The 12,009-nt window shown below is 56.9% G+C and overlaps 1 protein-coding gene across 1 annotated transcript; it reads left to right on the top strand.

Annotated features, from left to right (window-relative positions):
* The first annotated feature begins 2,694 nt into the window (after positions 1–2,694).
* On the top strand, positions 2,695–10,536 carry KDELR1 (KDEL endoplasmic reticulum protein retention receptor 1). The gene is made up of 5 exons (XM_065926435.1): positions 2,695–2,972; positions 3,645–3,745; positions 4,157–4,315; positions 8,486–8,738; positions 9,757–10,536. The coding sequence occupies exons 1-5, from the start codon at positions 2,882–2,884 to the stop codon at positions 9,789–9,791; spliced, it is 639 nt and encodes a 212-aa protein (XP_065782507.1). The 5' UTR covers positions 2,695–2,881; the 3' UTR covers positions 9,792–10,536.
* Positions 10,537–12,009: the final 1,473 nt, after the last annotated feature.

Here is a 12,009-nt window from a genome sequence, read left to right as displayed (position 1 = left end):
GGTGTCCTCTCGCCGCCCGACCCCGTGGGGATCCCCCCTCCGCCCACCCGGGGTGCCCCCCTCTGCCGCTTCAGCCCCGGCTCCTCCCCCCCGTCCATGTGTCCGGTCCCGCCTCTCCCTGGCTCATTCGCAACCCCCCACTCTGTGCCCTCCGTGGCACCCCCCCAAGTCTGTGTCTGTCTGTCTGTCTGGGTCACCTCTGAAGCCGGTGGCCGGTGTGTGTGTTTGCGTAAGGGGCAGGCGGGAGACAGCCTGTCTGGGCGACTGCTTGCCCCTTCCTGCTTGGCCACCTCCCACCTCCAGACACCCCCCCCACGCCCCCACTCTCAAATACAGGCAGACACACACATATACACACACGCATACACGCACCACCTCACTTCCCTGGGATTCCCCTAAACACCCCCGGAGCTTGAGGAGGGAGACACACATACACACACACACACACACACACACACACACTGGAGGGTCTGATGGGGCCAGGCTGCCACTGCTGTCAGGGGCTGTTCGGACAGACAGGAGGACACAGGCGGCCAGACGCCCAGCCGGACGCAGGCAGGAGGCACAGAGCCCAGGTACACACCATCCATCCGGGTTTGGGGGGGGGCTCGGAGGGAGGAACCTGGGGGGCCCGCGACACCCAGGCAGGTGGCTCGGGGTCGAGACAGACAGACCCCTCCCTCCCGCCCTCCCTCAGCCGCCGCAGCCCTTACAGACACACCCCCCCTCCAGCCCAGCCCCAGACACCCGCACACACAGATCCTCACCGGGCAGATGGCGGACGCACGAGAGACCCCTGGGAGCCAGGCGGACCCACCCGGGCCGACACCCGCGAGCCGGGCACCGGTGGCCAGGAAGGCTGCAGGCGGGCGGAGGGCGGTGGCGGCGGCCAGGGCTTGGAGGAGCCGGAGCGGGAGGGACTCGCACACTCGCTGTGTTCTCACACACACAGACAGACACACACACACTCACTCGGGATGCGATTAACATTCAGTCCCCGTCCGCCCCTGCCGGGAGACCCACAGCCCCCCCTCTTGGGCTCCCTGGGGACCCCTCCTCCTGTCATGGCTGGGGGAGGGGGCCAGCCCCCTCCCCAGCTCCCAGCCTCTGCCTTCCCCCTGGGACCAGAGAGTGAGGGGCTGTGAATAAACCTGGGGAGGGGGGAAGGGGCGGGGGGGGGGGCAGTCGGGGACTCAGGACTGGGACCTGCGCTCCAGGGCCCAGGAGGGCTGCCTGCCCTCTGCCCCCTCCCCACGCTGATGTTTGTGAAGCAGGAGGCCATCCCCAGACTTGAGTCTCTGTCACGCTAGGACCCATCTTTTGGCTTCGATTGCCCCGGGAGGCCAGGCCTGCAAGCAGGTCTCCCTCATGAAGCCAGGAATCCAGGCTCCCAGCCCCCTCCTCTCTCAGACCCAGAAATTCAAGTCCCCTTCCCGTCCAGGACCCAGGAATCCAAGCCCCCGGTCCCCTCCTCGCTCAGACCTAGGACACCAGGTATCCAGCCCCCCTCCTTCCTCAGTCCCAGGAGTCCAAGGCCCTGTCTCCCTTCTCCACCTGGGACCCAGTAATCAGAGCCCCCCTTCTCCAGGCCTGAGTCCCTTTTAGACCCTCAAACAAACTGACTCCTTAGCACAAACCACCCTCAGGCGCCCACCCATCCAAGACTCGTGGTCGTCACCCTCTAGTACCCTATCCATCCTGCGATCTGAGGAAGCTGATGCCGCTGTACACCTTCTGTTATTGATGGACCCTGACATCCATCACCCATGGTTATTCAGACATCCAGGAAGAAAGCACCATGTCCCCCCTCGTAGACGCAGCCTGTTCCCCCTCACCCAGCGTCCCTCAAGACCAGTTGCCCAGCTCCTGTCCTTCCTGATAGAGAGGGAGGCTAGGCCCAGTGCGTCTGTAAAGGGCTGGGGTGGGGTGTGGTGCAGGACACCTGGGCTGCCGAGAGTGTGTCTGTGTGCCTCTGAGGGGATAGTTCCGGGGTGGGTGGGGGGGTGACCAGAGCCAGGGCTTCTGGCTACCAACTCCAGGGTCTCGGAGAGCAGGAGTGAAGGCTCATATTTCTGAAAAAGAAGAGACTGGGCGCCTGAATTTGTGGGTCCCAGAAGAAAGAAGGGATTGTGTATCTCGATTCCTGGGTCTAGGATACTTGAGACACAAAATCCTCGGGTGGGAGCCTAAGTTCCAGAGAAGCGGGGACTGAACTCTTCTGGGTCAGAGGGAGGAGGGGCTGGCGGCTGGACTCCTGAGCCCAAGGGAGGAGGGTACTGAGGTCCTGGACTCCTGAGTCTGATGGAGGAGGGGCCGGAGGCTGCCTTCTCTTCTCTCGGATGGATTGGAGCTGGAGGTCCCTGAAAAGCCAGCCTCTGAGTCTTTGTGTAGGATCTTGAAAGCTCAGAGACCTGCCTCCCGAATCGCTGTCAAGGGCAGAATCTATGCGGTTGGGCTGCGACCTTTACAGAGGCGCAGACTGCCTGGGGGAACAGGCGCCCGGATTTGGGAGTTTCGGGTCTCAGCCACCCCGCAAGTTCCTAGGGGGCGGCCTCGGTGGGGAACATTCTGCGCCCAACTCAGCAAGCGCGGAGAAGCGGGGGTAGGGGGCGCCAGAGAGCCGAGACTCCGGCCTCGGGGGCGGAGCCTCCCGCCCGGACTCCTCCCCCTCCCGCCCTCCTCGCTCTTCCTAGCTCCGGCTCGGCCACCAGCTCCGGCCTTGGCGCCCCCTTCCCAGAGCCCCCTCCCCGGAGCGGAGCCCACCCGAGGGCACCTCTCCCGCCCCCACCTGATAGCCCAGCGGCCCGGCCAGAACAGCAGCCCCGGGGGGCAGCCCCCCTCCAGCCTCCCTCCAGCCCAGCCCTGCCAGATCCCCCCAACCATGAATCTCTTCCGATTCTTGGGAGACCTCTCCCACCTCCTAGCCATCATCTTGCTACTGCTCAAAATCTGGAAGTCCCGCTCGTGTGCCGGTGAGACACCCACGGGGGCCGGAGGAAGGGGGAGAGTGCGGGGCACACCCCAAGACTCGGGGAGAGGGTTTGGGGCATAGGGGGACGGGTCCCCTTTCCCGTCCCTGCTTGTTGGGGGTCCCCCTTCCAGGCCCGGGGTCACCAGGGGGTCAGCTCCTTTCCGCAAACTGGCGTTGCATCCAGTTTGGTGGGGGTGGCTCCAGGCACCGAGTTCAGCCTTCCCCGATCCCCATCAGGGTGGCCTCAGAGTTGCCGGGGCTGGGAACAGGGAGCTGTGGCAAGCAGGGAGGTGGCTGGAAGTTGGTGACGTGGACTGTGGCGGCCAGGAAGGGAGCAAGAGGCAGGCGACCTGTTCCGGATGCCAGAGGTCAAGGGGGGGGTGTCCTCCTGTGGCCCCAGCTTGGATCCGGACTGCAGGAGGACCCTGAGAGTGTTGGGGGTGGCCGCGAGGCCTAGCCCGGGACACAGCCTCGGGCTGGAGTAGCTTTGGGGCCGGGCTGCCCCCTGGCTGTGGGCCGTGGGAAAGAGCCCTGTTTCAGCCGGCGGCTGGGGAGGCCTCCAGGGACAGCTGCCCTCCAGAGCTGCCTCCAGGCTTGTCCCAGGCCTTGGCCCCTGGTGTACTGACCCTGCAGCCCACCTCCAGCTTCCCCCCACCCCGCCTCTGCACCACAGGGATTTCAGGCAAGAGCCAGGTCCTGTTTGCTGTGGTGTTCACTGCCCGCTACCTGGATCTCTTCACCAACTACATCTCACTCTACAACACGTGCATGAAGGTAAAGGCCTCCTGAGGGGGAGCCACCGGGAGGGTCAGGGAGGAGGGAACATGGGTCCCAGGCTTTAGGGAGGAGGGGGCTGGGGGTCCAGACTGCTGAATCTGAGGGGAGCAGTGACAGTGGCTGCGACTCCTGGGTCTGAGCGGCTGGGGGCCAGGACTCCTAGTCTGAAGGAGGAGGGGCTGGGGGCTGGACCCTTGGGTCTGAGGGAGGAGGGGCTGAGGGTCTGGATCCTGGGTCTGAGGGAGGAGGGGCTGAGGTCTGGACCCCTGGGTCTGAGGGAGGAGGGGCTGGGGGCTGGACCCCTGGGTCTGAGGGAGGAGGGCTGGGGTCCGGACTCCTCGGTCTAAGCTCTTGGGGGCTGGGGCCCTGGGCTTGGAGCTGAAGCTTCCTCCTCATCCTCCCCCACAGGTGGTCTACATCGCCTGCTCTTTCACCACAGTCTGGATGATTTACAGCAAGTTCAAAGCCACTTATGATGGGAACCATGACACGTTCCGAGTCGAGTTCCTCGTCATTCCCACAGCCATCCTGGCATTCTTGGTCAACCATGACTTTACCCCTCTGGAGGTAGGCCACCTGCAGGGTCCCGGCAGTGGTTAGTGGGGTGGGCTGCGGGAGAACGGCTGTGGACGGTGGGCCCAGCCAGAGGCTTCCTTCTGCAGGGTTGCTCAGACTTCCTCCTTTTAGGAAATAACGTTCAAAACAGGGGCCCTGGAGTCGGATGACAGCAATGTCATGGCAGCAGCACTCATCAAGTACCAGACGCTGCTCTGAGCATGTCACACATGTCATGGCATTACTTTTCACAGCAGCCCCATTTTATAGATAGGAAACTGAGGCTCGGGGCGTCAAAATGACTTCCAAAATCATCAGCCTAGTGAATAGTTCAGGAGTTGGGAACAGGGGCTCTAGGGGTCCAGGCTACTTGGATTTGGATCTGTTACTTTCTATTAGCATGACCTTGGGCATGGAACTTGACTTTTCTGTGCCTCAGTTTCCTTATCTGTAAAGTCAAGATCAGGTCACTGTCAGGATTTCCTGAGATAAGACAGCATCGCTTACACAGGGACTTTAGAACCAGAGAGCTGGGATTTGAAGCCCAGGGCTTCCGTGGTGGCTCAGATGGTAAAGAAGCTGCCTGCATTGCGGGAGATCAGGGTTTGATCCCTGGGTAGGGAAGATCCTCTGGAAGAGGAAATGGCAACCCACTCCAGTATTCTTGCCTGGGAAATCCCATGGACAGAGGAGCTTGGCGGGCTACAGTCCATGGGGTCGCAAATGCTTGCACATGACTGAGTGACTAACACTTTAGAAGCTGGGGGACTTTGGGCAAGTCATGTAATTTCTCTATGTTTCAGTTTTCTCATCTGTAAAACGGGGATAGTTCCTACTTCATAGGTTCTAACTCGGGATTAATATTGATAAAGCACAGTGTCTGGCAGTAGGTAGGAAGTGCTGGCCATGATTGTCGCAGTGTTTTGGACTCCTAAAGGCTGGCTGTCGTGGTTTTTATTGCCTGGTGTTTTGGTAGGAGCTGTACAGTTTCCTGGGAGTAATTTTGAGAGGGACTGTGCTCAATCTGCCCTCTCCCGCCTCCAGGGGCCTGGCAGGAATCAAATTCAGAGCAGTCTTTCCTCCCCCAGTACCACTCACTCCTGCTTGTAAGAAGCTGGTCCTGGAACTTCCCTGGTGGTCCAGTGGTTAAGACGCTGCACTTCCAAGGCAGGGGGTGCGGGTTTGATCCCTGGTTGGAAAACTAAGATTCCCACAAGCCGCCCCTGCTGTGCTGATGTTTTCAACAGAAACCATAATTCAGGAGTTTTCCTGAGATGTCTCACTTGACAATTTTGGCTACAGATTCCAAATCTATTTCTAAAAGCATCCTACAGTCTTGACAAATCTGATTGAGGGGTAACTTTGGCCCAAGTGCCCCAGAAATGTCAGAAGGAGGAAACCCAAAGCTTAGTTGCAGGGTCTGGACTTGGCAGGCTTCTGATCACCATCATCTTGCATGGAGCACTCACTGGGCTGGACCCATTTTACAGGTAGGGAGATTGAGGCTGGAGGAAGGCAGTGGGGCTTGCTCTAGGCAGAAGAGGCTGGACCAGGATCTAGGCTTCTTGACTCCAGGTTGGGTGGTTTGGTTGGGTGGTTCCCTCATTCAGAAGGAGTTCACTTGTGCAAAGTATTGGCACTGAATCTATATCGGGCTCCATGCAAATCCGTCATCATCCCATCTGATCCCTTAGCCACCTGAGGAAGCAGACTTCTTCATCCCTCTTTCTTTTAGGACTAAGGTGAGGTTCCCAGCTGGTACTAGTGATAAATAACCCGTTTGCCAATGCAGGAGATGCAGGTTCAATCCCTGGGTCAGGAAGATCCCCTGGAGGAGGGTATGGCAACCCATTCCAGTATTCTTGCCTGGAGAATCCCATGGACAGAGGAGCCTGGCCGGCTACAGTCCATAGGGTCGCACAGAGTTGGACATGATTGAAGCAATTTAGCATGCAAGGTGAGGCTCAGAGGTGAGACCTCACAGAATTTGAACCCAGGTTCGCCTGCTTTCAAAACCCATGCGTTGTTTGTTAGTCACTTAAAGGTGTACAACTCTTTGCAATCCCACAGACTATACCCACCAGGCTCCTCTGTCCATGGGATTCTCCGGGCAAGAATACTGGAGTGGTTTGCCATTCCCTTCTCCAGGGGATCTTCCTGACTCAGGGATCAAACCCTAATCTCCTGCATTATAGGCAGGTTATTGTCTGAGCCACCAGGGAAGCCCTAAAATCCATGCTACCTCCAATTAAAAATAAATTAAAAAAAAATGCCCTTGTTATCATTGGGTGCATGCTGAAAAACTTTTTTAATCATAGAAGGAAAGAATTCCTTAAAAATTCAGATGTCACGAATAGATCAAGTAAAACTACAACAGACCTTTTCTCTCCTTTTTTGTCATGATTCTATTTCCCAAGGCTAGGAATTGGGTATGTATCCATTTAATGGGTATGTTTCATGAGAGCCTCAAGTAACCCGATTTACCGAGAACCTTGCTGGTAGATTTGGAGTGATTATGGGAACAAGCCCTGAAGTCTAGCTGCCTGCATAGGAATCTGTTTCTACCCGCATCTCAGTTGTGTGGCCTTGGACAAGTTACTGATCCCATGGGCCTCAGTCTTATCATCTGTATAAGGGGGATAACAATAGGTCTTACCTCACAGGGTTAAGGCATAAGCCAGTTAGTAGCTGTAAGGTGTGCAGGTGCCTTGAATGTAGTAAATGCTATATAAATGTCAGTTCTTAGAAATACATCCTGATGGTCGCCACTTCACTCCCACAAACCAAAACCACCCAGGAGGAATCACACCTGCCAGCTGGTGGTGGTGTCTGAGTGAAGGTTTCAGTGAATTGACACCTCACAACTCACCCCAGGTGGGGCTTTCAGGAAACTGGGGACTGAAAAGGGGCCAGCAGCTGTCTGTCCTCTCGGTCTCCCTCCTGCGATGCACTGTCCTGCTTGCAAATGATGGTCGTCAGTGCTGCCTGAATGGTGGCCCATGACAAGCACTTGGGGACCTCGCTCCCATTCTCTCATGCATTCATCCAGGCATGGAGTAGGCTCCAGGCACTATGCCAGGGGCTGTGCCCACAGTGTGCCCAAGGTGTAGGCTCCTGGACCTCATGGAGCTCACAGTCTGGTCAGAGCTGCCGAGAGGAAGACAAGACAGGGGATGTGACAGTCCTGGAGGGCGGATGGTCAGGGAGAACCTCGCTGATGAGCTGAGGTTGGAAAGAGGTGGAAGAGGCAGGATGTGACTGTCTGGGGGGAGAGCTGCAGGAACAGCAAGTGCAAAGGTCCTGAGGCAGGAAGGAGGCTGGTGTGTTCGAGAACCAGACAGAAGGCCTGGGTAGTCTGTCGTAGCCTGGAGGGACTAGGAGATGAAGCTGGATCGATGAGAGCCTTGAAGGTTAGGAACTTAGAGCCAAGGTTAGGAACTTGGGTTTTATTCTGGATGTGATAAAAAGTAGCTACTGGAGGGTTTTGAGCCAGAGAGTGACATGGTCTGATTTATGTCTCTCAAGCTTGCACATTGAATGTTGCCCCTACCAGGGCAGGAAAATCACCCCAACTTTAGAGAGAAGGAGGTGGAGGCTTTAAGAATCTGGGTCTCTTGCCCAAGGTCTCGTAGAAGGGAAGTCTCAGAGCCAGGAGCCCAACCTGTCCTCCCTTGGGAGAGGCATAATTGCTAAGTGCTCCGAATACTGACTCTGAACTCTGTTCGAATCCCAGCTCTGCCGCTTACTAGCAGTGTGATCCTGGGCATGTCTCTGACCCTCCCTGAGCCTCAGTTACCTCATCTATAGAAGGGAATGCTGGGGATTTCCTGGTGGTCCAGTGGTGAGGACTCAGCATTTTTACTCTCAAGGCCCAGGTTCAGTCTCCGGTAGGGGGAACTAAGGTCCTGCAAGCCAGGTGACTCGGCAAAAAAATAAAGGAGGGGGGATGCTAATAATAGTACCTCTATCATGGGTTATTGTGGGGATCGACAGAATGTGTGTGGGGTGGGCAGAGCGGTCGCTGGCACCCGGTGAGGGCCCGGCAGGCATCGTGGTTACCTGGCTGTCCCGCGTCACTGCGCCTGTAACCAACACACCCATGTCCTCCCCCTTCTCTCTCGCCCTGTCCCCTCCTGCCCCGTCCCGCCCTGTGCCGCCAACTCCCTGGCACCCCCCTGGTAGATCCTCTGGACCTTCTCCATCTACCTGGAGTCGGTGGCCATCCTGCCGCAGCTGTTCATGGTGAGCAAGACGGGCGAGGCGGAGACCATCACGAGCCACTACCTGTTTGCGCTGGGCGTCTACCGCACGCTCTATCTCTTCAACTGGATCTGGCGCTACCACTTCGAGGGCTTCTTTGACCTCATCGCCATCGTGGCAGGCCTGGTCCAGACGGTCCTCTACTGTGACTTCTTCTACCTCTACATCACCAAAGGTAACCGGCGGGGAGGCGGTGGGGAAGGGAGCCGACACCTTCTCCAGCTCCCGCCCTCCCTCCTGGGGGCCCTGGCTGCATCTCCTCTGCCCCGTGTCCCTCGAGGGAAGGCAGTTCAAAGAGAGGGTCAGGGGTGGCCTCTGACTTTTCCTCTCTTGGCATTTCTCCTAAGCCCTTTCTCCTGCCCTGAGGTTCCGGACCCACAGTTTCTCAGCCTCACACCTGTTAACAGATCCCGTCTCCAGCCCCAGGAGCACTCAGGGGAGGGCGGGCCTCTTCTCTGCGGATTGATCTCTGTCCTCCCCCTCAGGGACTCAGGCCCACCAAGATTCATCCATTCATTCAGTCAGTCAGTCAACCAACAAATTTCGGGAACACTTTATATGTCCGTGGCCAGGGCTAGGCTCTGAGATACTACCATAGGGGAAAAGATGGACGAAGCCCTCCCCTCCTTCTTTGTATTGTGTGTGTGGGGGGATGGGGTGGGGTGGGAGGATGAATGAACAAGAGAAATGACTGCAAACAGTGAGAAGTGGAAAGGAACCAGGGAGGTGTTGGTGGAGAGTGATGGGGTTACCATACCTGGGGGTGGATTGATGGGGGAGGCCTCTTAGAGATGATAATTAAAAGCTACGACCTTCAAGGTCCCGAGTCAGTTAGCAGGAAGGGAAGAGGAGCTGAGGGCAGAGGCCTGGAGGCAGCCCAGGATTCCCAGCAGCGAGGGCAGATGGGGGGGGGGGTTGTTTTGCCCACTGCCCATCATCAGAGATCCAAGGCCTCTAGGCCCAGGAGTCCTTCCAGGATAGAAGAGGAGTAGCCAGTGTTAGGAGAAATGGGTCCATGGCTCAGTCCCTCAGCCTCAACCTTCAGTAATTCAGGTTGATCCCCCGCCGTGGCTAATCCAGACTCCGGAGGCTGCCCCTGCCAGCCCAGTGTCCAGCCCCTGGTGTGGGCGTGGGAGGCTGTCCTGCCTTTGGGGGCCCCGTGGTCACGCCCTGCCCTGCCCCTCTCTTCACAGTCCTAAAGGGGAAGAAGCTGAGTTTGCCGGCGTAGCCCCAGTCCATCTCCATCTCTGGGACATCGGCGGCAAGAGGTAGCGGAAGGCGTCGCGAGATGAAGAGCCTTCCAGTCCAGGGGTGACTTTTTTAAGAACCCACTTCTCCCGGCTCCCCAGCTCCACACCTGCCGGGTTTCAGGGGGGCGGTGGAGGACCCAGGTGTTGGGGTTGCTCAGGACCTGGGCTGTTTGTAGTTTTTTGCCTTTTAGAGAAGAAGAAAAAAAAAAATCTTTCCACTATTTAGTTTTTGATTCTGATGACTCCTTTCTCTTCTTACTCTCCGGCTCCGATTTTTATAAACTGTTTTAAAGTGTCCTGTGGGGCGAGGCAGGGTTGTTGATCTTTCCCCTCCCCTCAGCCCCTTGGCTTACTTCTGGATCCCCACCACCCTACCTTTCACCCCACCTTTAGCCCCACTGGTCGCTAAACACTAACTCTGCCGACACCCGCCTGACACCTGCCTGCCTGCCGGACCTCTGACCGTGGCCATGAAAACACACCCCCATCCACCCCCCACCCCCCAAACTTTTGCACTGGGGAGAGGGAGGAGGGGAGGAAGGTCTCCCCTGATTTTTCATAGTAATTTTTTCCAGAATTTGAATTTTTTGGTCATTTTTTTTGGCAATTTAGGGGTGCGTGGGAAAGGGGTTGGCCCGAGGGGTCACGTTTTTGTACAGAACTGAAGGTTGATTCTTTGTTCTCTTGAAATAAACTGAGGAAAATGATGCCTCTCTTTTGCTACTCCTTGCCCTTTCTCTGGTGTTTGTGGGGGTACCCCTGTCCCCGGCCCCTTTCTCTCTGTTTCCGCTTTATCCTGACCACTGTTGGCAGAAGACCCAGGCCTGGGAGAAGCAGGAAGATAAGAAACTGGGCTTCCTGAGACTAGCTGCACCCTGACCACCAGGGAAGAGGTTTTGGAGGAAGAAAAGATCTCGAAGATTCTTCTTGTCTTGGCACACCACTTCCCTGACAGTTAGTTCTCCCTAATCTCAGGGTGGCAGAGGACAGCCTTCCAGAGTCTGTGATTTGAAAGTCACCAAGGGACAGCCCCCCACCCCCGTCCCTCTGTCATTTTACATTGTGTGGAACTGCTTTATGTTTTCTTAAAAAAAAAAAAAGGAATTGGTTGCCAGCCTTTAAAAGCCAGATTTTCACATTAAAATCGAGATTTCTGGCTCCTCTGTCAATCTGACAATATCCGTCAATCTGACAATGCCGGGTCCTCATTTCTGGGTGGCAGCAGATGGCTGGAATGAATGGCTGGGATGTGAATTCCGCCCCCCCCCCCCCCGACTCCCACTGCCTCCCCCCCTAGTCCCCAGGACTTGGCTGAGGGGTTGAGACCATCTATTATTGGGCTGATGCTGTTTTGTGGTTTTGTTCTGTGAAGTTCAAAGGAAAGTGAATATGTTCTGTGTTTCCCTCCAGACTGGCTTCACATCTGGTCTGTTTCCTTCACTCATGTTACCTGCCTGGCCCTTGTCAGCCTTTGGAGTTTTGCCCTGGATTCTACCAGATCCCCTATATGTCCCTTAAGACCTTCCTTAACTGGCCCCGGTTCTCTCGTAGGCTGGTGGAAGCTTCAGGAGGTAAGGAGCTGGCGTTTCTGAGCATTTCATGAGCACCAGCCAGTGTGTGTCACACAGGTGAGCCCGCGGGTCCCTCAGAGCACCCTCCCTTCGCTGGGGAGGAAACCGAGGCTCAGAGAGGGTGCGAGTGGCCGAGGTGGCCTAGGCACCCCAGTTTCCTGCTGCTGGATCCCAGGTGCTTAGCCGCTGCTGTGGAGTTTTGCAGATGTTTTTCCTTCCTTTCTTGTAAGCCCAGAAGCCTCACATGGAAGATGCAGGAGCAGGCCTGCTTGGGTTGACTCAGGGTCGGGAGCAGGCGTGTTTTTGTACACAATCTGCAAACCATCGATCTAAATCCCATCCAAGGCTCTGGTTTGACAGCCAGCCCAGCTCGGGCCCAAAGACATGAAGTAACACGTCCCAGGTAATTCAGCCAGTGACAGGGTGAGGACCAGAGCTTGGGGGTCCTTCTGTTTCCCACACCGGAAGCCTGCCCTCTGCAGGGCTGCCTCTTCCTCCAGGTGCCCATAGGGACCACAGCCTGTTTATTTCTGCACCCCTAGCACTGAGCCCTGCCATGCGTGAAACAAAAAAACGGGGACCACGGAGCCCATGGTGGACTCCTCACAACCCACATCCTTTTGCC

This window comes from Muntiacus reevesi, chromosome 2, assembly GCF_963930625.1.
Source record: "Muntiacus reevesi chromosome 2, mMunRee1.1, whole genome shotgun sequence".
NCBI classification, from domain to species: Eukaryota; Metazoa; Chordata; class Mammalia; order Artiodactyla; family Cervidae; genus Muntiacus; species Muntiacus reevesi.
This window is presented reverse-complemented; position numbering and strand designations above follow the sequence as displayed.